The 24,839-nt window shown below is 48.3% G+C and overlaps 2 protein-coding genes across 6 annotated transcripts in view; one reads left to right on the forward strand and one right to left on the reverse strand.

Annotated features, from left to right (window-relative positions):
* Positions 1 to 21,667, forward strand: part of MRPS16 (mitochondrial ribosomal protein S16) — a 249,029-nt gene extending 227,362 nt beyond the window's left edge. For 2 of the 4 annotated variants that reach the window (XM_081923935.1, XM_081923936.1), the window contains exons 2-4: positions 17,959 to 17,983; positions 19,515 to 19,775; positions 20,847 to 21,667. In XM_081923935.1, coding sequence (XP_081780061.1) covers positions 17,971 to 17,983; positions 19,515 to 19,775; positions 20,847 to 20,971 — 399 coding nt within the window. In that variant the 5' untranslated portion in view covers positions 17,959 to 17,970 and the 3' untranslated portion in view covers positions 20,972 to 21,667. Of the gene's footprint in view, positions 1 to 16,897; positions 17,135 to 17,958; positions 17,984 to 19,514; positions 19,776 to 20,846 lie in introns of those variants that run through there. The other 2 variants (XM_081923934.1, XM_081923933.1) reach the window with 2 other exon arrangements.
* On the reverse strand, positions 1,308 to 16,826 carry CCDC27 (coiled-coil domain containing 27). 2 transcript variants are annotated; one of them, XM_081923615.1, is made up of 14 exons: positions 16,714 to 16,826; positions 15,344 to 15,444; positions 14,332 to 14,553; positions 14,011 to 14,140; positions 12,626 to 12,757; positions 12,049 to 12,194; positions 10,629 to 10,808; positions 9,002 to 9,232; positions 7,603 to 7,798; positions 6,931 to 7,061; positions 5,179 to 5,256; positions 3,145 to 3,357; positions 1,672 to 1,776; positions 1,308 to 1,551 (listed from the first exon to the last, which is right to left on the reverse strand). In XM_081923615.1, exons 3-14 carry the CDS (start codon positions 14,503 to 14,505, stop codon positions 1,423 to 1,425), a joined length of 1,845 nt encoding a protein of 614 aa, XP_081779741.1. In that variant the 5' UTR covers positions 14,506 to 14,553; positions 15,344 to 15,444; positions 16,714 to 16,826; the 3' UTR covers positions 1,308 to 1,422. The 2 variants fall into 2 exon arrangements, with proteins under 2 accessions (XP_081779741.1, XP_081779740.1); XM_081923614.1 differs by having other exon boundaries at positions 1,308 to 1,776.
* Positions 21,668 to 24,839: the final 3,172 nt, after the last annotated feature.

Genomic DNA, 24,839 nt, shown 5'->3' on the forward strand with positions numbered 1-24,839 from the left:
TTATATCATTTAAAACAATCACAGTTTCTCTCCCAAAGAATCCAGGGAAATGCAGTTTTTTTAAAAAGACATTTATTAAAATTTATTAATAATTTTATTATTTAATATAATTTATTTTCAAAGCAACAAAGGAAATGTAGCTTGTTCAGAGGTGGGGACAGCCATCTACATTAATGCTTGGATGCCGTGCGCCATTTTGAATCAAGGTGGCAGACCAAAACATCACTTTGGCGTGACTTTTCCCATTTTCTGGGATAGGTTTGGCCACCTCTCGAGATACCACTGCCAACCTTGGGACGAAGCTTTCTAAGATGAGGCATGCATTGATGTTTGAACTCCAGGTGTCATTTTGAATTACCATAGCGTACTGAAACATTTTGGGTGTGACTTCACCCATTTTTTGGCATGAGTTCATACCGCCTCCTTAGATACTGTCACCAAACTTTGCATGAGGGTTCTCAAGGGGCATGGCAGTGGTTTTTGTTGATGTTTGGGTGCTGGGCACCAATTAAGAATCAGGAAGGCAGACTGAATTGTTTTTCTTGTCACGGAACAGAGCAAATGTGCATTTATTTGTGCCTTACTGAACACAGATAATGAATGACCTGGCCTCCCATCGATATTTATTCCATCAATATCAAGGGTGGGACCTAACGTTAGTCCTACTCAATAGCAGACTCACTGAAATTAATGTATGTGACTAACAGATCCATTTGTTTCAGTGGGTCTGCTCTGATTAGGATTTAACTGGATACAACCCTATAAATATATCTCATCTGAAGGGTTACTCCTGAGCAATTTTTACACTTGTGTCAGATTGATGCACAGTTAAAACTTACAGAATTTCTTGCCACAAGGCCATAAATGCAGACTGCTATATATTTTGGAAAGTTGCTTGTCTGTTCATTTTGCCACCTCTTAAGATACTGTCACAAATTTGGCACAATGGTTCCTGACATCAAGGAGAAAGTTTTCTTCCATGTCTGGATACAGCCATTTGGAATCACAATGGAGAACTGAACCCTGCACTGATTTCAACCACTGATTTAAAAACTGCACTGATTTGTGTGTGTGTCTTTTAGAATTCCTGCGCAACACCAGGTACGAGGCCCCTAGCAATAAAATTAAAATAAATAACGTGTTTTTGGAAGTAGTTGCTACTGTTGAGTCTTCAAGCTAAATTGCAACGATATGACATGACTGCTTCGGTGGTAATGCAAATTATTAGCATCTTACACCACTGGTAGGAGCAGGTTTCTTGCAGAATAAGAGGAAGCGGCAAGTGGGTCAGAGAGAAAAACTAAACATTAAGTGCAATCATTTAATTGGAGTCAGGAAAAGGAATTATAAAAGATGACCAAGAATGGACCAAGCCCCAGTTAGGAAAGAATGTGAAGAGGAGAGACTTTAGCTTTCAAATCTCTATCTGCTGGAACTCTTTTTCTTAGAGGTAGTGATTGGAGGGGGTGGTTCGGAGGCGCCCAGAGCTGGGACTTTCACCCCTTTCTGTTTCAGCAACTGGTAAAAGTCTAGACGGTCTGTTATGATTTTCTGGAAGATAGATCCACAGAGGAGCTTTCTGTTAGAAATGGAGGCAGCTATTCCATTCCCCCATCCCGCTTCTGCACTGCAGCCACAGTGACAATCTGACTTCCACATGGTTGCCTTTACCTGCAAGGACTCTAAAACTTCGTCGTCTGTGATTTCGGCCTGGGGAGACTTGGTGCCAGGGGTGCTGTAAGTTGCCTGGATGATTCTGCTCCGAAACCTTTCAAACTTTCAGTGAAAAGAAGGTCGGGGGGATGAAGTGGACAGTGCCTTAGTTCAAAAATTAGAGAATGTCATTCCTTAGAATCAAAGCTAATGCAGTGAGGCAGAGGTCACTCCCAGACAACCTGTTTGCATTCGTCCTGATACATGTGCACAAAGATTCCGAGTAGGACCACTGCTTATTCTGATTTATTTGGGAGAAGGTTGAACAACATCGCACCAAGCAGTCCTTATCCCTCTCATTTTCCAGGGGAATATCCCTATCACTTTCCTTACAGCAAAAGGTCTGGTTTTCTCGGAAGTGGGTTTATTGCACAAGAACACCAAATCCACCTGAGTTGCACAATCTGGATTTCCCAGCACGTGACTGAATCGCACCCCTGAAACAGGGACATTCCGGAAGCGGCCAGGATTCTCAGTTACTGATTTGCGAGAGCAATGTTTCATGCCATTTTCAAATTTGTTTCCATTTCTCAAAGAGCTCTAGAAACTTATATTGAGATTTTTATCCATTTAAAATAGCATGGCTTACCGCAAGGAACTCTGGGAAGCGGGGCAAACGGGGTACAGCCCCACAATAAGCAGCTCACCCCCCCCCCACCTGCCTGCCTTCTTGCTTACATCCAGCCCTATGGATGGCCCTGGCTGTCCAATTCCTTCTCCTTAGCCCTAGTGTTGTCCTTGTGGAACTCAGCAGGAAGGAGGATGCCGTCAAAACTAGATCTGGCTCTGCTTGTCATTGGCAGTGGCTGCAGCTGTCACTGGCTCTGGTGCCACGAAGTGCCTCCCTGCCAGTCCCAATGGGCACCAACCACCAGACTCTGGGAGCTGCCGTTTTTCAGACCGACAGAATTCAGTTCTGTTCCTGAGATACTAGTGAAAATACTTTGGGCCTGAGTGTAGACATAAACGTATGTTCATAACATTACATGCACATATGCATGTAAGTATGCATTAAACACGGAAGGTCTTGGGTTCAATCCCTGGCAGGTTGCACTGGGCACAAAACTCCTGGAGAGCCTCTGCCAGTCGACGTAGACCAGGGTTTCCCAAACTTGGGTCTCCAGCTGTTTTTGCACTACAGCTCCCATCATCCCTAGCTAGCAGGACCAGTGATCAGAGATGATGGGGACTGTAGTTCAAAAACAGCTGGAGACCCAAATTCGGGAAGCCCTGGTGTAGAGAATACTCAACCAGATGGACCAATGGCCCTGCCTTTGTTTTAACTGAGTTTAGTAGTGTATTTTTGCACTGCTGTGGTGAAGGGTCGATAAGAAATGCAAATGTCAATAACGGTAATAACAAGGACCTAATAGCAGTAACAGTGGTGGTAGTAGTGGTTGAAGAAGCCCTGCGATCTGTGGAGAAGATTACCCTGGCACTGATGCTCTCCAGAGTGACTCTGGTTTGCTGCTCTGCCCGCTGCAAGATCTCCAGCTGCCTCTGCAGATCGTTCTGCCGGCTCAGCTGGTTCCCAACATGGTGCTGATTCAGTAACAGCTCGGCCTGGAGCCGGTTGACGTTGCTCTGCAAGTCGTCGATCATCTGGCTCTTGTCAGTTAGTTTGGATTCCAGATCAGCGAGGTCCTGCGTGGCAGGAGAGGATAAAGATAGAACTGTTAACTAAGAGTAAGGATGGAGGTTTCGATTTTGTTTGCTTTCTAACGGGAAACTACCTAATTTGCAGTTCCCGGACAAATAAACAAACCGAAACGCAGCTATCCTTAGAAAATTCACACTGCGCTGAATTTTTCTCCAGCCAAAGACTGTGCGCAGCAATAGTTGAAATGTGAGGGGAGAGTGCAAAATGGCTGCTGTGGGGGCACGGCATATCAGAAGATGGCTGCTGTCAGGGGACAGCTTGGGCCCATCATTATCTCTCAGTCTAACCTACCTCAAAGGGCTGTTGTGAGGATAAAAGTGGAGAGAGGGAGACACGTATTCAGCACCTTGGGCTGCTTGGAGGACAAGTGGGATAGAAATGTAGTACAGTGGTGCCTCGCAAGACGAAATTAATTCGTTCCGCAAGTTTTTTCGTCTTGCGAGTTTTTCGTCTTGCGAAGCACGGTTTCCCATAGGAATGCATTGAAAATCAATCAATGCGTTCCTATGGAAACCGCCTTCAGACCAGATCCGGGGACAGTCTGTCCCCCGACCTCTTCTGAAGGCTGGGGGGGGGACAAGGGCTTTTCTTCCCACCCCCAGCATTTTAAAAAACCCCGGGACAGTCCTCCGCTGTCCCGGGGTTTTTTAAAATGCTGGCGGGCGGCAGTGAAGGCTTCTCCGCTATCCGGGGACTTCTCCGCTGTCCGGAGCGATCTTAAAATGCTGGCGGGCGGCAGCGCTGCCGCCCGCCAGCATTTTAAAATCGCCCTGGGACAGCGGAGGATTTTAAAGTCCAGGACCTCTTCTGAAGGCCGGCGGGGAGCGAAGGTCTTTGCTCCCCCCCGTCTGCCTTCAAAAGCCATCCGGGATAGCGGGAAGCGCTTCCCTGCTATCCCGGACCGCTTTTAAAATGCTGGCGGTGGGGAGCAAAGTCTTTTGGCCCCCGCCGGCCTTCCTGGACCTCTTCTGAAGGCCGGAGGGGGGGAAAAGGCTTTGCTCCCCACCACCAGCATTTAAAAGAGGTCCCCGGAGATTTCCCTATGGGTTTTCTTCTTGCGAAGCAAGCCCATAGGGAAATTCGTCTTGCGAAGCAACTCGCAAACGGAAAACCCTTTCATCTTGCGGGTTTTCCGTCTTGCGAGGCATTCGTCTTGCGGGGCACCACTGTAATAAATAAAGCAGAAGACAAAACAGAATAATGGCTTGAATGTAAGAGAGGCTGAGGCTGTAGAAACAGGAATGGCACACGAAAAGCTCGGTTTCTTTCGCAGGTGCCTAAGGAGGTAGTGGCAAGCACACTGGTGCCCATGGGCACCACATTGGAGACCCACAATTAGAACTTAGGAACCTGCTTTGTGGATTCAGTTTGCATTTAGTGGCAAAGCCACCTGATTTGCACTTTCTGCAACAAGAAATGAACTGAAGCACAGTCCATCCACTGAAATTCACACTTCCCCAAATTTTCCAGTGCAGTTCCCCCGACAGGTAAGGTGTGGGGGGAAATGCATAGGCTGGGGTGCAGCGCACCTGCAAATGCATATATATGGGGAAATATAATTTTAAAATGCATCAAATAATGGACATGGGGAAATAATGGGGAAATGCATGCAATAATGGGCATATTAGGAGAAATTCAAACGGAAATGCTGAGGAATTTCCTGAGGACTTCCCCCCCCCCAACACACACAAAAAATGCAAACTGATGTGGAAATGTGGAGCATCGAAGTTTAAGACCGGAAAAAAAATGAGAGAAACCAAAACAGAGATATTCGCCCTCGCTACTGGCAGGGAGCAGCAACTCACCTGCCTGAGATTGTAATTCTCTCTCTCGATGGAGCCCATCATTTCTTCGTGCTTCCTCTCCTCTCTCAAGTTGCTAAACTAAAATAAAAAGGCAAGCATGATAAAGGTACAACCCCATTTAGTATGTTTGTGGCCCGGCGGAAATCCCAGCTGGAAGGCACACCCCATAATAATACAGGAAGCTTCCTTAGACTGAGCCAGAGCACAGCTGCACCTAACTCAGTATTGCCTTGATTACTTAAACTGCAGAATTTGCTCCCACAGGAGGTACTGATGGCTGCCAACCAATCGTTTAGGGTTAGATTCATGGAGAAGGCTGTCAATGGATTCTAGCCACAATGGCTGTGCGCCGGCTCCGTAGTTGGGAGACAGTAATGCTACTGGAACACCAGTTGCTGGAAACCACAAGAGGGAACGAGTACTCTTGTGCTTTTGGCCACTGTGAGAACAGGATGCTGGACAAAATGGGCCACCGGCCTGATCCAAGAGCAGGGCCCTTGGTACATCCTTATGTCTACTTCTAACCGCCAGCAGCTCTGCAGGATCTTGGGCTGAGGACCTTTCCAGCACTGCCTGGAGATGTTGGGGATTGAACCCAGGACAATTCTGCTTGCAAAGCGGATGCTCTACCACTAAGTCACGGCAACTTCCTCCAAGTGCCACGTGGACCTCCAGCCAGCCACAGACCTGCCATCTCACCATAAGGCAATTAGGATCTTAGCAGCAAACCTGCTAGAAACATCTGGAGGGGGCAATCCATTCTCCCAGCCCTCTCAGGGACCTAAGAAGCCATCTTATGCTGAGTCAGACTACTGGTCCAACTAGCTCAGTAATGGCTGCATGAATGCCAGTGGCTGTCCAAGGTTTCAGAGAGGAGGCTGTTCCAAATCCTTATCTGGAGATAGCGGGGATTGAACTGGATACCTTTTCCCCCCTCCAATTAAAAGTTGTTAATCCATAATGAATTAAACAACTTTAATACAGTGGTACCTTGGGTTACAGACGCTTCAGGTTACAGTCGCTTCAGGTTACAGACTCCACCAACCCAGAAATAGTACCTTGGTTTAAGAACTTTATCTCAGGATGAGAACAGATATCGCGCAGCTGTGGCATGGCAGCATCAGGAGGCCCCATTAGCTAAAGTGGCATCTCAGGTTAAGAATAGTTTCAGGTTAAGAACGGATCTCCAGAACGAATTAAGTTCTTAACCCAAGGTACCACTGTACAACATTTAAAAAAATGGCTTCCCAGATGTGCCAATAATTAACCTTTGCTGCTGCTTATATTTCATAATTATCTCTAATTCACAATTTCCCCCTTTTGTCCTTGTCCATTTTTGTCAATTCCTGCTTGTGCTTTAGTTAACATTTCCATTGTTATCAGTGAGGATTGTTCATCCGTTTATCAATCCACATTAAGCCATTAATTATTATTTCTGAAACAAAACCTTCATTTCCCTCCATCTGTGTATATTAAAAACCTAATCATTCCCACTCTGTAGTTGTTTTCCATTCGATTCTTAATTTGTAACAATTCACATCAAATTAATTTGAATTCCCTACATCTTTAAAAGTGTCCTGAAGTGGAGACCTTCCTTACAGAAAGCAGGTGCTCAACCACTGAGAAACGGCCCCCTCCTCACCATCTCATGCATTCAGCTGTTTCAGAGCACGCCTTAAAAAATTAAAAGAATTCTCAGCCTTCCCCGCAATCCAAACCCAGCAGAACTGTGTAACCCCCCAATCAACATACTTTATTAGACATGGCTTCCAGCTGAGCTCCCCGTTCCCTCAGCTCCTTCTGCAATGATTCTCGCTCTGCATGAGCTTTCCTGAGCTGGGATGCCTCAAAGGATAGCTGCCTTTGCAAGGAAGATATCGCGCCTAGGGAATCAAGAGAAAAGCTCCACTAGCATGAACCCTCTGAATTAACAAGAGAGGGACCTGCAAACCAATGTTGCTGTTTTGTTTTTGCCTTCTTGCAGGCATGCTCTCGTCCAATGGACAACCAATCCCAATCCCAGAAAACTCCATTCCGTTCCCTGTGCCCTGGTTTTCTTTTCTTTTTCCAACGGGCTACCATGCCCAACCCCAGGAAACTCCATTCCATTCCCTGGTTTTCTTTTCTTTTTCCAACCGACACTCAGCAATCCATGGTTGCTGGGCACACTCAACTCTCATTGGGCTCTTGAGCAGGTCACCCGCTTAGGATTCCAAAATGATTGTTTTGCATTTCAACTAACCTTCAGGGTTCCACTGAGCATGCTCACAACTCCCTCTTGTTTCTCAGTGGCCTCACCTTAGTTCCATTTAAATCAGCGCCTACAATGTGAGGTTGCCTCCAGAAGGGGTGACTCTTGGTTCCCCAAGAAAAATATTAGCCAACCCGTTTCCATATATAACCATCTCAGCTTTCCAAAGGTACCTGTGGCCATGTCATAATCGCATTTCACTTTCTCCAGCTCGTCGTACAGCTCTTCGTTCATCCTCTGGAACTCGAGAAGCTTGATAAAAAGGAGCTCCTCTTCCGATTCTTCCATATGCACTTCTTCGTAAGACCTACTTTCCACACGCATCTCCTCCTCGCCCTCCGAGCGTACCTTTTCCTGTATTTCAGAGTACTGCGCAGAGAGAGTGCAAAGAAAGACTGGGATGCCAAAGTAAGGGCGTGGGAGAAAGCCAATTTCGTTCGCGTTTTAACAGGAAACTATCCAATTTGTACTTCTCAAAGCAACACGTGAGCTGGAACGTAATTAGCCTTTGAAATCTGCACTTCTCCAAATTTTGTGCTGCGGCTCCCCAAGCAAGAAAGGTATGAAAAATACGCATACCCTAAGGAGAAGATTTGCACAGAAATGCATACCTTACTGAAAACAGCATTCAAAAATTCATTATAGTAGGGGAAACTGCATTCGCCCCCCCCCCCCAGAAAAGGGTATGTTAAGAGAAATCCACCCTAAAATACTGGTGAATTCTCATGAGAATTTAGGGGTTGTTGGGGGTTTTTTTCCCTTCAAAAGTGCAAATTGCTGTAGAAATGTGCAGAACCAAATTTACAACTGGAAAATGGGGAAACTGGCCTCTGCTAGGTTCCTCTACTCAAACGTTTCCCCTTCTTCCTCCATTTTCCCTGCCTGGATTAGACCTTTTACTCACCAACGAGGCAGAACTTTAGGGTACAGGTCCTGGGACCCCACAGAGTGAGCAGGTGGGCCCCCGTTAAACGCAGCAGCAGGGCGGACCACATTTGGAAGTAAGCGAAGTGATAAGGATGACTTAGGCACATAAAAGCTTTCTTAAACCAAGCCAGAAGCTTGCTCCACTTTGTTCAGCATTGTCTACACGGACTGGCAGCACCTCAACAGGGTGACCTGGAGACACTGGGGATTGAACCTTCTAAAGGAGTAGGGTCCTTAAGACCAGAGTCTAAAACGACCTAACTTCACCACTGCTGACTCTGACCCTGATAAGGAGGGTGCCAGCCAGGTCAGTTTGAACACTGGAGACTGAGGTCTTGCTGTGGCCTGGAGGAAAGGCAGGATAGCAAGGGAAAGGGACTCCCAAGGGCCAGGTAGGCAATCCTGGGGGCCACAATTGAACCACAGGTCAAAGGGTGCCCATCTCTAGCTTGGGGAGGGGGCAGGGTTCTGCCCAGCCCCACAGACATTCTGTACTTCTGCAAATCTTTGTGTGTTCCCCATGCCTGCAAAAACATCCCTCTTTTGTGTGGACAGTGCTGTTTCGGCTCTAAGGACACCAGAGCTTGGGAAACAAATTTGCTTTGAATGTAGAAAAAATTCTCCCCAACTAGCCTTCAGGCTCACCTCTTTCTCCAGCTGCTCCAGTTCATTCTGATCCTTCAGCAGCGTCTTGCTAAGGAGCGCCATCTTGGAGTCCACCTGTCTGTCTGTCTGGGCCAGCTCCAATTTCAACCGCTCCAATTCCTGCCGAAATTCTTCCGGGATGCTCTTCTGCTGAATAAGGACCGGCAGAGAGACACCTCGCCTGCGCAGGTTTGGGTCACTCACTTGCATCGTAAGTTTTTCTTCCGGTTCCTTTTAAGGAGAGGGATAAAAGATTCAGAAGGCGCTGAAGCTGGAAACTGAGGGCGCAGCCCTCCAGTAACTTGGGGAAATGCTGCTAGAACTTAGAAGGTTATCTCAGAACTGTTGTAGGAAATACTGGGCACCAGTGGCGTAGCGTGGGGGGTGCGGGGGGGGGCCGGCCGCACTGGGCGCAACATCTGGGGGTTAGGGTTAGGGGGCGCAAATCCACGGGTTAGGGGGTGCAAATTACTTGCCTTGCTGACAACCCACGCTACGCCACTGCTGGGCACAGAGGATGCAAAGCATAGGAAGAATAAGGACTCTGCCTGCCATTGGCTCTGGCTGTGCCTGCCACTGGCTTTGGCGCCACCTACTGTTGGCCTCCAGGCCTTCCGCCCTACCAATCGCTATAGGTACCAGCCACCACCGAGGGCGAATCCAGCAAACATATCCCCAAGCATTTGCCATTAGCACAGAGGATGCATTCACTTTCCCTGCTCTCCCTTTAGTTAGATTGCAAAGTAAGAGCCCCTGGCACATATAGAGGCTTACAGAATTACACACAGACAGCCAATGTGGTGTTGTGTGGTTCAGGATCCTTCTTTTCATAAAACTGCAGAGTTGCAAGAGACCTCGTGAGTCATCTAGTCAAACCCTCTGCAATGCAGGAATCAGAGAATTATAGAGTTGGAAGGGACCATGGGGATTATCCAGTCCCGCACCCTGCAATGAGGTAGCTGCCAGTGGTCCCCTATGGCTTGTATCCACTAGAAGCCTCTCTGTGTTCAGTGCCTTGGATCCAATTTTTGTGGCACTCCCTTCCAGTTGAGTTCAGGCCGGCCAAATATGATCTCAGCAGGTTGTCCAAGTGAATACTGATTTCATAATTTTAACTCACATTTAATCTTACCGTATGGTGCAAATTGTTGAAATGAAAATTTAAAAAACAGTGGTTGACGTGTCGAACTAGGACCCAGGAGACCCGGGTTCGGATCCCCAATTGGGTGTGAAGCCTGCTGGTTAACCTTGGGCTAGCCTCAGCCTCTCAGCTTAACCTACCACACAGGGTTGTTTGGTCAGGGCACAGCCTTTGGTCAGGGCACAGCCTGACTCCCTCCCTTGGCAATCTTCACAGAACTTTAACCTAATGGTTGCCATCAATTTGAGTTGAATTAATTTTAATGAAACGATTTTAGAATGTTGTATTATTTTATTGTTGTTAGCCGCCCTGAACCCGGCTTCGGCTGGGGAGGGCGGGATATAAATAAAATTTATTATTATTATTATTGTGAGAGTAAAATGTGGAGCAGGGGAGAACCACGTATACGCCAATCTCAGCTCCTTGGAGGAAAAGCAGGACAGAAAGGCAATAAATGAATAAACAAATAAGAAGGACTGGGCCAACCTTCTGGGCGGGTCTCTCCACTGGGGCGAGCTCACCCCCCTGCTGGGCCTGGTCCAGCTGCATCTGCATCACTTCCAGCTCCTCCCGGAGGACTGAGATCACGTCGTCCTTCCGGACGCTCTCCGCTTCGCAGTTGGCAAGGCGGACGAGTTCCGCTTCCATCTTTTGCAAAGTTGTTTCCTGGGGGGGGGGGGGAGAGAGAGATGAGAACAGCCAGGTTGAGACCTCAAAGACACTTCCTACAGTTGCATGACATGGGTGCCCCAGCAGGCAAGGCTGGTTCTACAATAAACACTTTGTCCACTTACATGGCAAGGGTGGGGAACCTCAGGCCACAGGCCAAATGCAGCCGCCCAGGCCGCTCTTCCTGGCCCTTGCAGCACTCCTCGGCCATTCCCCCTTACTGGCCCTACTCTATGCCCTCCTTGAGAGTTTCTGCCTGGCTGGAAGGTGTCCCAGAGCTCGGTTCCTGCCTCTTACTTGCCTTGGCAGAGTATGGAGAAATGGATGCTTCTGTATAGAAGCCCTGCTGGAATGTAGGCTGCTGTGCAAAGGGAAAGAGCTGCCCCTGCTGACCCACCTACTTTTCGCTTCTGGCCATGCCCCCTGCTGGCATGCGGGCCCCACAGAAGGCTCCCCACAAGGGAATGTGGCCTCGAGCTGAAAACAGGTGCCCTTGACTATTGTATGGGGTAGGGAGGGAAGACAGCCATGCTCAGATACAAGGAAGACTGCTGATGTAGCCCAATATTTTTTATTCTGACAGGCAGATGATCTCCAGAAGCCAGAGATCTTTCCATCAGCTGTATGTTCCCAAGTCCCAATTCATCATGCTGACTTGGATCTATAAAGGCCCGTGTAGTTCAGGACCCCTCTATCTTTCAGAGCGCTTCTCTGGTGTTGAACCCTACTCAGAAAGGCCCACTTTCGGGTGTCTCCCTGGAAGGGCACGTACTGGAAATTGTAGAACTGTATATGCTTTGATAAATAGCCTACACATGATATAAAAACCTGTAACTGCAGAAGGATAGCTCTATTACTCTGGCTGCATTAATGTTTGTCTGATGGAGAACAGGTTCCAATATAGCAGGCATGCTTTCCGCCTGAGAACGGGACTTAGTTTCCATGCACCTGTAAAACTAAGGTGAGGGCATGGCTCTATATAAGCCTGCGTAATTCATAGGCTTGCAGTTTCCACTTTTGCGTTCTCCCTAGAGGCCGCTGCTGTGACCAAATAAAGTTGCCTTAAACATCACAACAGTGTGGTTATACTGAAGAACAGGCATGAGTCCCCCCCATGCTCGGCATCCAGGGTACCAGGATGGGCCTGGCCAGTGCCAGTGCTTTCCAGTAAGCCTTGCACGGCCCAGTTCCCTGCTCCCTTTCCTCTGCCAAGCTGCTTTGATAGTTACATCCTTACCTTTTCCTGCAGCAGACTGACGTACCATGGGATTCTGCTTCCTTTGCGGCTTTGGCTTTTTGGGTAGACGCCGCCTGTGAAGCCCTCGGTGAAACTTTTCCACTTAGGCAACCCAGACATGCTCTGAGTAGATGAGGCCGGACAATCTGTGTGCGCAATGGCAACGGAGTGGAGGAGAGAAAGGCACCGTCAAGGTAGTGCTATGGATCATCTCCGACGCTAGTCCTGAATCTGCTGGGATGCGACTGAAACCCACACGGGTCTAGCAATCTTCTGGAAGCACCCAGGGTGTCATGGGCAATAATGGAGCCCTTTAACGATACATTTAATACATTGCCATTATAAAAAGAAGGCTGTCCTGGGATGTACCGCATCGGAAGGCTAGAAATCGTCCAGCTCAGTTGCCTGAAAAGAGGCGAGTTATAGCAGCTGAAACGAAAGCACTGCAGTTTAAACATAGCAAAAGCTGCCTGCCCCACACCCCTTTCTGCATAGTCCTAAGATGTAAACTCCGGTTTGCAGCAGGAGGGGGGTGGGAATCTGTGTGGGAACCAGCGAGTCAGACAAAGGGACTCACATCTGAGGCAGCTCTTTGACTCAAAGATATCTGGTCTCTGAAGTATCAAGTTCCATTCTTCCAAGGAGAGCTGGGAGGACAGACTTATGGTGCTGATGTTGCAAGGCAGGTGGCCTTTGGTTATCTCATTCCCTGCAAGGAGAAGGAGGAGGAGGAGGAGGAGGAGGAGGAGGAAGGAGATGGTTACATGGGTCTTTCACACACACAATGCATGGAAATCGCCAACAATGGAGGCACCACTTTTTCAGTTTAGACAGCATGCAGCAAATCGCAAAACAAAACCTTCAGCTCTCAGCAGGTTGCTGGATGATCACAACTCCCCTCTTCCCTGACCACCGGCCATGATGGTTGAGGCTGGTGGGAACTGAAGTCCAGCAACATCCTGGAGGACCACTGGTTCTCATGCCTACCCAAAGAGACATTTTGGATGCGAGAAGATTATGGAAGAGGGGCAGGTTAGGGTTACAACAGCACTTAGCAAGCTCAGGAGTCGGTTATCTGGAATGTACGTCAACATCCTGACAGTTCAAGTAAGATTTTCTTGAGTTCAGTTAGGATGCCTTCTTGATTGATAATGATGGATGGAAAGGTGCTCATTAAAGTACTTAGATGACTGCTTGCTCCTAGCTACTGCACACATCTCACCTGCTTGAGTGCAGCCCCCAGAGCAGGGTGGGGAACCTTTTTCATCCCAAGGGCCACATTTCCTTTTCAGCAACCTTCTGGGGGGCCACATGCTAGTGGTGGGTGGGGCCAGAGGCAAAACTGGGTGGAGCAATAAATTTAAACTTTACTTTTGCAGTAGACTAGTCTCTATAGGCACCCCCACACCTATCTCTATCCTTCCTGTGTGTTGACGAGGGTGGAGTGCAGGACTAGGACAGAGTTTCCCAAACTTGGGCCTCCAACTGTTTTGGACTACAATTCCCATCATCCTTGACCTGGTCCTGCTAGCTAGGGAAAGGAAAGGAGATGTTAGCAGAGTACAATGATGCATCTCAGCCAGGCAAAAGCACACATGCAGGTACACAGCAGGGGTGTGGGCTGTGAACAGGATGTAGCCTGGAGAGAGCCCCAAGGACCCAAAAAGAGGCATGAAGGGCCATCTTTGGTGCTGGGCTGAGGTTCCCCATCTCTGCGCTACAGAAAAACACTTCAGCCCATTGCTCCTCCTAGCTCAGGGATGGGGAACCTGCTGCCTTCCGTAAGTTGTTGTACTCCCAGCTCCCACCACTACTTACCATTGGCCATGCTGGCTGGGGGCTGATGGGAGTTGCAGCCCAGCAGTGCCTGGATGGAGAACCATAGGTTGGGGAAAGCTGTCCTCCAGCCCACTACACCACCCTGGCCTCCCACAGAGACTGCCTCTTCCTCTTGAGCCTTACCAAGGTGAGATGTTGAAGTAGCTCTGTGGCTGTACCTGGGGCACCCAGGGCGCATGAGGAAGGATTTCCGCAGTTCCTCCACCTCGGGCGTGTAGGGAGACCTTGTAGGGCTCGCCAGCTGTTCCTTAGCCTGGGGAAGGAGAGGAATTGAGGGTGCAAAGGAGATGAGAAAGGAGGCACCACGTGAGCAACCTCTGCCGTTAACGGCATCATGCACTGAGCAGGCAGGGCTGGACTAAATGACATCCAGGGCCCTTTCAAATTCGTGCTAGGATTCTGCTTGTATCAAGGCATTGCCTACCTGCTTCTCATAGTACTCACCTGCTTCTCATAGTACTCCCTCACTGCTTGGCCTGCTTTGCTGGAGATGGTTTTGCCGCTCGATGGAGGAGTCCACACTGGATTGTTCTGCTGCGACTGCTGCCGCTGCTTCCGGTTGCTCATTTCCTGCAGCACAGTGAAGCTCTTCCTCATCAAGGTGTCGCGTTTCTCCATGAGGGCAGCGGCTCAGTTGCTCTCGTTGCAACAAAGGGGTAAAGAGCCCTGCAATGTTTAAAAGCCCGTTATGAGAAAAAGAGACCTTCTTATTGTCAGATGGGGTATATAGGACTGAACAAAGACTGTGAGCCTATGCACACTGTGTCTGTGAATAGACATCCCCCCCCCGCCCCCATGCCTACTGAACATGAGTGGGACATACTTCCAACTGAGAAGAGCCTGGCTGCTGGATCAGGCCAAAGGTTGATCCAACCCGGACTATGCGCTTGTCATCTGAGGCCCTTCTCTACATCCCCCACCCCAGAGAAGTTCGGAGGGTGACAACAAGAGCCGGGCCTTTTCTGTGGTGGCTCCCCAATTGTGGAACGCTCTCCCCAGAGCCATCATTACATGTCTTTAGGCACCAGGCAAAAACATTCTTCTTTACCCAGGCCTTTAGCCATTAAATAAGCTATAGCCTGTGGAAAGTGTGTGGGAGAGGACTGTGAGGATGACTATTGCCTTATTAGGCTGTCTGTAAGTATGCTTTTTATATTTTTATCATGCATGTTCTGTAATGTGTTTTTAATGTCGGACATAGCCCTGGGATCTTTTGATAGCTGGCGATATAAAAATTGAATTCATAAAAATAAAAGTCCAAAGTCCTGTCTTTGGAGTGGCCAACCAGAAACCCCTCCCTGGGAAGCCTGTCAGCAGGACCTGAGTGAAGATATACTCTCTCCCAGCAAAAGGTATTCAAGAGTTCTACTGCCTTCGACAGCAGAGCACAGCTGTCTAGTAGCCACAGGTAACCTTATTCTCCACAAATAACATCACCTTCACTATTAAAACTTACCTTTGAGTAAATGCAGTTAGGAACGTGGCATAAACCGATCTATTTCAGGGCCGCAAGGTTTAGTGGCTAGATGAACCAATCAAACGTTTTTGTCGATCCGTCTGGAAAGACAAATTATAAAATGGTGGGGATGAGTGAACAAGGAGAGACCCACATTTAATTCCTTTTCCAGCTGTTTTCGATGTGCTGGTATGTTCTAACAACAGGAAAAGAAAGGGGGGGAGAGACAAGATTACAGACAGCCTGTCCTAACACGTGACAGCACACAATTTTAAGTGTGGGTGGTTAAATTTTAAGTTCAGCGTATATACCAAACTATCTCTATACTTTTTTTTTTAAGCACCTATATCAAGGTTTGATGACGTGCATAGTTATTTAAATTCATCAATTAATCCATTAAAAGGAAGCCAATTTAATATGTTTGGGTGCTTTAAAGCTTGCAGTGGGTTGGACTAGAGTAGTGTTTCCCAAACGTTTTTGGGCAACGGCACACCTGTTTACTGAAAAAAAATCTCGCGGCACACCACCATTAAAGCCCCGCCCCGTGACGTCAGCGCGCAGCGTCACGCCGGGAGGGACGCACAAAAGTGAAAGTTTTTTCCCTCCCCCTTGCTGGGGAACCTCCAAGCTTTGGGGGTGGGAGGAGGCAGCAGAGCGAGGGACTGAGGGACAGCGGCAACTGAGGCGGCGGCGGCTGAGGCAGAGCTGGGAAGGGGGTTTCCAGGGGACACGGCAGCTCCTCGAAAGGCTTCTCTCAGCTGCGCTCAATCCGCCTCGGAGAGGATTTCCCCTCCGGTCCCATGCGTTCATTTGGGGCATCGCTCCGGCTGCTCCCTCTCCCGCCGCGCAGGAGCGATGCCTCTCTCTGGCTCTCCCTCCGCGCAGGCTGAGGGAGGGAGGGAGGGGCGCGTGTGACCCGTCTCTGCTGGGAGACCAAACCCAGCGAGGCAGAGTCGCGCGGAGGCGCCCAGGCAGCGCTGCCGGCTGCGAGGAGGAGCGCCAGGCAGCAGCAGGAGGCGCGGCCTCTCCTCGCCGCCGCCGCCCCGCCTCTCGCCGCCCGACTCGCCCGCCTCCCTCCAGGCATCTCGCGGCACACGAGGCAACGTCTCACGGCACACTCGTGTGCCGCGGAACACCGGTTGGGAAACACTGGACTAGACGACCCTGGGAATACCTTCCAACTACGATTCCATGTAGGCTACCAGCGCACGCATGCGCATCGGAACCCGGCAAGCGCAACAAAGGCGTGGCCAAAGGGGCGTGGCCAAAAGACAGAGGCGGGGCCTGTTCTCTTATTCTATCTCTGGGCCGTTGTACTGAAGCTTCTCTCGGCCTTTCGCTCCGTTCTCCTCCTCCGCCTTCCCCCTCACCTGCCAAAGGGCCACGGCCCGCGCCCTCCCCCGGCTCTCCGGCCGCGCGAGCCGGAGCCCGGCCAAGGAACGCGCTGGCTGGTTCCCCACCTTCGCGGCCTAATGCGGTTGCTTAGCAACGCGGAAGCGGAACTACAGCTCCCGTCGCCCTCTGGCGCATGCGCTTCGGCGTCATTTTTTTTAAAATACACCGTGTTCTGATTGGTCGCCTCTCCCACGCTCGTTCCGCCGCTCGCACCGCCCATCCCATCCGGGCACGCATGCGCGGGGCCGACTCGGGCTCCTCACGTGGTTTCCGACCTCCAGGTCCTTGTAAGTAGCGTCTATGCGGTTGTCGCTTGGAGGGGAATTGTGCTCGTGTGAGCGCGCCGAGTTGCCTTGCGCGGGTTTGGGGAACGGCAGCTAAGGGCTCAGGCAGCAGGTACAGCTCGCCACGCGGGGCAGAAGCCGGCTGCTTCAATCAGCCCCTTTTCTCGGAACCATGTGGACTAGTGCCTTACTTTATTTTGAGGGGAAGGAGCGTAGCTCAGTGGTTGAGCATCTGCTTTGCATCTGGAAGGTCCCAAGGTCGGGGGTGTCCGCTATGTGAGACCTTGCAGAGCCGCTGCGGATGGATGATAATTGTGTTAAATTCAGGGTCGCCGCCTGTCCTGTATAATATAGGATTGCCACGTATTTCAGTGTAAAATGCTTTGTGTGTGTGTGTGTGTCTCTCTCACACACACTCGGCCAAGTTAGGCATCCTCTCCAAATGCATGTGTTGGAAAGGGTGTGTGAAAGGTCATGTATTTAAGCTGTGGGTAGCCAAGCACAGACAAATTTACAAATTCGTGAATGTGGGTGTGTGACAAATTTCAGAGGCGCCAATAGATTATAATAGATTGCTTTGAATTCACTTCAGCACCAGCTGGAAAAAAATAATCCCCCCCCCAACTGCTCTGCCCCATCCTGTCCTATATTTTGCCAGAAGAAAGGTGGCAGTCGTAAATGGACTGGTGGGTCTGACTGTATAAAAGGGGCTTTCTACGTTTCCAGGTTAGGAATGGACCACAAGGATTCTGTGTTCTCATTCCCTGGGCCTAGCTTCTATTCCACATCCCCCTCTTTCATTCATTTTAGAATTGCAGAAATTTAGGCAGCCTGGTTCCTCATTCATAACTAAGCTGATGGCGCTTTTTTGTTTGTTTTAAAATGAGACTAAGTGTTGGGATCTGATTCGTTACCTCTGTTTCCCCTTCTCCACAGGAACCAGACATCATGGTTCAGCTGGGTAAGTGGGATTAATAATACTTTGTCCTTGTGTAGTGATGGAGCAACATTGGAACCAGTAAGAAAGCCCTGCTGGATCAGGCCAAAGACCTATCAATTCTGGCATCCTGTTCACACAGCAGCCAACCAGGTGCCCTTTATAGGAGGATCACAGGAAGCCCCGAGCGCAACAGTGCTGTCCTTACTTGTGATTCCTAGAGGCCTACCACCTCCAGCAGTGGAGTTGCGTGACTTCCTCCATCTTTATTAACTTTTGGGAGGAGTTTGAAAACCTTCCCATTTACCCAGGCATTTGGTGGCTAAAGAATACTATTCTGGGCAGCCTCTAGATCACTGGGGGAAAGAATGCTTTTAACTTTGATCAGTTTTAGGTGTTGTCAATTGTAATGGCTTTTAGAATGTGTTAACTGTACCAAATTTGTTTTTTAAACTCTGCCTCTGTTTACTACCCTGGGCTCCTTGGGAAAGGAGGGTCAGGTATAAATTCAGTAAATAGCAATAACAGTAAATAATAACAAGATAGACATTGTGACCAGTAGCCTTCTCATCCAGGAATTTGCCGAATCCTCTTTTAAAGTTGTCCAAATGGACTGCTGTGTGGTTTTTAAGGCATTGGAAGACTGTAAAAGCAGACATGTTTGAGATCTGGATCTCACAACTCTGCGGCTTGATATTAATGGACAAACTGGCAGCCCTTGTCCGAGACAATTGAGCAGAGAAGCAAGCCACAACTCTTCAATCAACAGGGCATAGTTTTATTACGCGTGCAACATCGATAGAACCCATTTATAGACCTCCCAAGAACACATGGTGATTTGTGGAATGGTACCATTCTTTAAGGAACGCGGGTAGTGCTGCGGTCTAAACCACTGAGCCTCTTGGGCCTGCCTATCAGAAGGTTGGCAGTTCAAATCCCCATGACAGGGTGAACTCCCGTTGCTCAGTCCCAGCTCCTGCCAACCTAGCAGTTCGAAAGCACGCCAAAAAGTGCAAGTAGATAAATAGGTACCACTCCGGTGGGAAGGTAAACGGCATTTCTGTGCGCTGCTCTGGTTTCGGTGTTCCATTGGGCTAGAAGCGGCTTAGTCATGCTAGCCACATGACCTGGAAAAACTGTCTGCGACAAATGCCGGCTCCCTCAGCCTGTAAAGTGAGTTGAGCATCGCAACCCCAGAGTTGTCTGTGACTGGACTTGGCTGTCAGGGGTCCTTTACCTTTACCTTTTTTTTTACCATTGTTTAAAGACTGAAACGACTTAAAAATTAATTGTAGCTAAACAGATATTTGGTACTTCTGGGCAGGAGGTGGGGTTGTAAAAACAAAAATCAGCATTTATGAGTGATATATATTGCGGATGAAGAAAAGCACTATGGAGTTGGTGGTAATCAGTGCCTCCATTGGGAGTGAGTTCTACAGTTTAACTATGCTCTGTGTAAAGAAGTATTTCCTTGAGCTTATTTAACCACTGGAGAGAAATCTTCAATAAATGCAGGGTTTCTGTTGACGTTGCCTTTGCACGGTCTCCCTTCCAGGGCACTGCCTCCTGAAAAAGTACTACAATGCGCATACCGTCATCCGCTTTGCTATGGGTGGCTGCGCCAACAGGCCTTACTTTCGGATCGTGGCCGCACAGAACAAGCGAGCCCGGGACGGGAAGCACTTGGAGCAGATTGGGTGCTACGACCCGCTTCCCAACGACCACAACGAGAGGATCGTTGGTGTGAATTTCGAGCGGCTGAAATACTGGATTGCCAATGGCGCCCACCTCACCAAGCCCGTCGAGAAACTTCTGGGTAATGCCACCCGGTTTCCTTCTTTTGAAAAAAAATAACGTTGCTCCTATTTTGTTGTCGCTTTCTGCGTTCCCTTACTTAGATTGACATTTTGCTTGTTGAACAAAGTATTTATACAAAAATTAAATGTGGTTTATGCTATTAATGGTTTCCCCACCATGCCAAATTCCTGCATTATTATAACCTATCCCTATGGGGTTTTTTTGCTGAATAAAATTCTGTTTATTGTACAGTTATCCATTGAACCTAGGCAGTTCCTGATGATGATGATTCGTAAAATCATAGAGGGTATAAGGGGCCCCAGGGCTCCTCCAATTCAACTACCTTCAATACAGGAATTTTTTTTCTTAATCCTCCCGTTTATTTTTAAGCTGAAAATTTGTCCGGGGGAACAAGTGGAACGGAAAGCACAGTGTGCTTCCTGATGTCACGGACAACCAGGCAATCAGTTCTTTCACAGCTTTGCGCTTAAGCCTAGGGTTGGGGAAGCTTTATCTTTTTGGACTCCCAACTCCCAGTGTCCCTAACTATTGGTTTGGGTCAGATGAGAGTTGTAGTCTTAACAGCAGCACACACCCCTGACATGACTGCGAAATAGTCAGTACATTTTCTGAAGGCGATGAACTTCAGATTTTGTGTGTCCTGACTCTCCCCACCGTGCTTTGCTTTAGACAGTTGACCTCGAGAGATAATGCAGGGAAGGAGAGCTTCAGAACCAGGGACCAAATGTGGCCCTCCAGCCCTCTATATCTGGCCCTCAGAATTCTGCCTAAGCCACATCCCCTCACTGCTCCTGCTTCACTCTCTCAGGTGTCTGGCTTGAACTCTGATAATGCCTCTTTGCTTAGCTTCCGTGATGGAGGATAGGGAAAGCAGCCTATTGTGCAAAGGTAATAACTACACAAATTGCTCCAGCTGCTTTTGCATCTGGCTTCACGCACCATTTATACATGCCCCCTGGAAGGTTGACCGGAAGCGAATGTGACCCATCAGGCTGAGAGAGGTTCCCCCACCCCTGCCGTGAAGAGTATAGACAGTAACAACAAAGTGCTTTTTCTTTCCCCCGCCCAGGGCTTTCTGGATTCCTCCCCCTGCATCCGATGACCATCACAAACGCCGAAAGAGTGAGAAAAGCACAAGCCCAGCAGGCTGAGAGGGCTGCTCAGGAAGAAGCAAGCCCAGCTCGGAATGAATGAAGAGCAATGTGTGGGGCTCTCGCTACCAGCTCAGAAGGCAGTGCCAGGATGAAGGACCGCCTGTTGTGCAGAAGAAGCGAGCAGACACAGGCTCTGTCTCAGCTTGCAACATGATAGAGCCACAGCCTTCTTCAGGTTTGGTGACGTGTGACTCGCCAGATGCTCTTGGACCCTCCTCAACCCCTGCCAGAATGACCAGTGGGCAGGGATGATGGGAGCTGGAGCCCACTTCCACCAGGAGGGCTGCAGCTTCCCCACCCCATGGCCTAGCTCACAGCCTGACTCGACATAAGCGTTGTAACGCCTGCTAGGAGAGGTACTTCCAGCAACATAGGATGGGAGCCTTTGCAGGACTGCAACTCCCATGATCCCTGTCCACTGCCTTTGCTGCCAGTTGGGCATTTATCATCATCCAACCATCCACAGGTTTCCTGCTCCCATCTTTGAAAATTCACTTCATTCTCCATCCCTTGGCCAGATTTAACGCTTCTCTGGTGTCTGTACAGTCACTGCCTTGTGAGATACTTTATTGGGGGAAAGGCTTTCCTCCTGGACCACTTTGGCAGAGGAATGTTAATGGACTGGTGGGAGGGAAGGGAAGTTTTCCTTCTACGCACCTGCCTGCTGATCTACCTCCTCCCACTAAAAAGGTGCAGAATTCAGCTTTCTGGTAAATAAAAAAAAATTAAGTTTCTAGGTCTTGTTGTTGTTGTTGTTTAGTCGTTTAGTCGTGTCCGACTCTTCGTGACCCCATGGACCAGAGCACGCCAGGCACCTCTGTCCTCCACTGCCCCCCGCAGTTTGGTCAAACTCATGCTGGTAACCTCGAAAACACTATCCAACCATCTCGTCCTCTGTCGCCCCCTTCTCCTTGTGCCCTCCATCTTTCCCAACATCAGGGTCTTCTCCAGGGAGTCTTCTCTTCTCATGAGGTGGCCAAAGTACTGGAGCCTCAGCTTCACAATCTGTCCTTCCAGTGAGCACTCAGGGTTGATTTCCTTCAGTATGGAGAGGTTTGATCTTCTTGCAGTCCATGGGACTCTCAAGAGTCTCCTCCAGCACCATAATTCAAAAGCATCAATTCTTCGGCGATCAGCCTTCTTTATGGTCCAGCTCTCACTTCCATACATCACTACTGGGAAAACCATAGCTTTAACTATACGAACCTTTGTTGGCAAGGTGATGTCTCTACTTCTCAAGATACTGTCTAGGCCTGTCATTGCCCTTCTCCCAAGAAGCAGGCGTCTTTTAATTTCGTGGCTGCTGTCACCATCTGCAGTTCTAGGTCTTGGTATGTTGTATATATGAATGTCTGAGGATGCCTAAGCAGAGGTGTGTCTGGCAAAACAACAAAATCATTTGCAGGGGTTAGTGGATGAGATTTGAGGGCCCTGGCCACCTCTTGGCCGTGACAGGCAGACTAAACAGTACTAAAGAATAATAGAATTATAGACTTGGAAGGGACCCTGAGGATCATCTAGTCCTGCAATGTATGAGCTGATGTCCCATATGGAGCTCAAACCTGCAACCTTGGCACTATCAGCACCATGATCCAAATAGTCTTGCTTTGTGGGTTTCCTCCTCAGTGGTAGAGCACATGCTCTTTTTCGTTTTGCATTTGGCAGATCCCAAAGGCAGATCAGTCTGCAAAAAAGCTTTTATTATTTATTTTGTGAAATTTATACATAGCTTGAATGATTTTTTTTTTTAAGATCTCAAAGCGGTTTGCAAAAAGATAGAACAAAATCAATAAAACTTTACAGCTTAAAACAGTTTAAAGTTACCTCAACTTTCTAAGCATCTGGGTAGGCAGGTCTAAACAAAAATATTTTTATCAGACGTTGAATAAAGTGAAGGCTCAATCTCAGAAGGCAGAGAGTCCCAAAGTATAGGTGCTGCCATAATGAGCAACTGAATTCTTATAAATGCAGAGTTGGACCATTGGGCCCATTCTCTTTACACAAGTATTTCCCAAACTTGGGTCTCCAGCTGTTGTTGGGCTGCAACTCCCATCATCCCTAGCTAGCGGGACCAGTGGGCAGGGATGATGGGAGTTGTAGTCCAACTACATCTGGGGACCCAAAGTTGAGAAATACTGCACACTGACTGGCAGCACCTCTGCAGGGTTCTCCCAGCCCTACTGGGAGATGCCAGGAATTCATAGCACCACAGAACTGTATAATTATACCTTCTGCATGCAAAGCAGATGTTCTGCTAGTAGCCAGCAAAGGAGGGGTAGAACACTCCTTTAGAACGTAAGAACTTTGCTGATGCAAATCGAAAGGGCCCATCTAGTTCAGGGTCCAGTTCAGTCTCCCCCTTCCCCCCCCCCCCAAGAGGCCAGCTAGATGCCGACAAGGAGGGGATGAATGAAACCATTATCACACAATATTGCTTCCAGGCAACTAGGTATTCGGACACATACTGCCTCCATTACTGTACCTCCGTGTATAGGGCAATATATAAATTAAATTAATAATTAATAACAGTATATAGCCAACGTGGCTACTAGCCACTAATTGCTTTATCCTTTGTAAATTTGTCTGAAGAGGAGGGGCTAAATTTGTCTGAAGGGAACTTCAGTGGTAGAGAATCTGCTTTGCATACAGAATATTACCGTCAGTTATTTGTTAATCACCTTCTGAACTGTCTCAATGTGATGTACATGAATGGCCATTCAGAACCAGAAAGTACATTTAAAACAAAACTCAAACCATACTTAAGACTGATACCTGTGGCAAAGACCCATTCACCCTGCTGGGAAAACCAGCCAGAACAAAAAGGTCTTCGTTTCAGAAAACGCAGATGTTAGGCACCTGTTGTAACTCAATGTGAGCACTACTCCAGATAATGGGTGGCTGTTGTGATGGAATAACAGTTCTATTGGGGCATTAAATTCAAGTAGGTAGCCGTGTTGATCTGACAGAGTAGAAATATATATATATATAGAGAGAGAATAGAATAGAATTAAAAAATTGTCCAGTAGCACCTTAGAGACCAACTAAGTTTGTTCTTGGTATGAGCTTTCGTGTATATGAACACTTCTTCAGATACACTGAAACAGAAGTCACCAGACCTTTATATAGAGAGAGGTTGGAGAGGGGTAGGTTTACCACACCTATCAGCCAATCACCCATTCCCACCATCCTTCTGAGTAATACCCCTCCCCACCCTCCCAGTATATATAAAGGTCTGGTGACTTCTGTTTCAGTGTATCTGAAGAAGTGTGCATGCACACGAAAGCTCATACCAAGAACAAACTTAGTTGGTCTCTAAGGTGCTACGGGAAGGAATTTTTCATTTTGTTTTGACTACGGCAGACCAACACGGCTACCTACCTGTAACTAAGAACAAACTTAGTTGGTCTCTAAGGTGCTACTGAACATTTTTTATATATATTTCTATTAGGGCATTAAAACATCCTTAATTAAAATATCTCGTTCTCTGGCATCTTCAGGTAGGAAGGGGAAACAGGCAGCTGTCTGAAACTCTGGAGGGGAGCTCCTCAAATACAAGACTGATCCATGGGTAAATTGATTTATGAAGCGCCTTTCCTGTGAGGCGATTTGCAAACATACAGTAAAATCAACAAAAACAGGTTTTAAGAACAGTGCAAGCACCGGCTTGAAAACAATAGTAAAAGTAAAGGGACCATTAGGTCCAGTTGCGGATGACTCTGGGGTTCCGGCACTCATCTCGCTTTACTGGCTGAGGGAGCTGGTGTACAATTTCCGGGTCATGGGGCCAGCATGACTAAGCCGCTTCTGGCGAACCAGAGCAGCACACGGAAATGCCGTTTACCTTCCCGCTGGAGTGGTACCTATTTATCTACTTGCACTTCGTGCTTTCAAACTGCTAGGTTGGCAGG

The sequence above is a fragment of the Podarcis melisellensis genome, assembly GCF_964234715.1.
Source record: "Podarcis melisellensis genome assembly, chromosome: 8".
NCBI classification, from domain to species: domain Eukaryota; kingdom Metazoa; phylum Chordata; class Lepidosauria; order Squamata; family Lacertidae; genus Podarcis; species Podarcis melisellensis.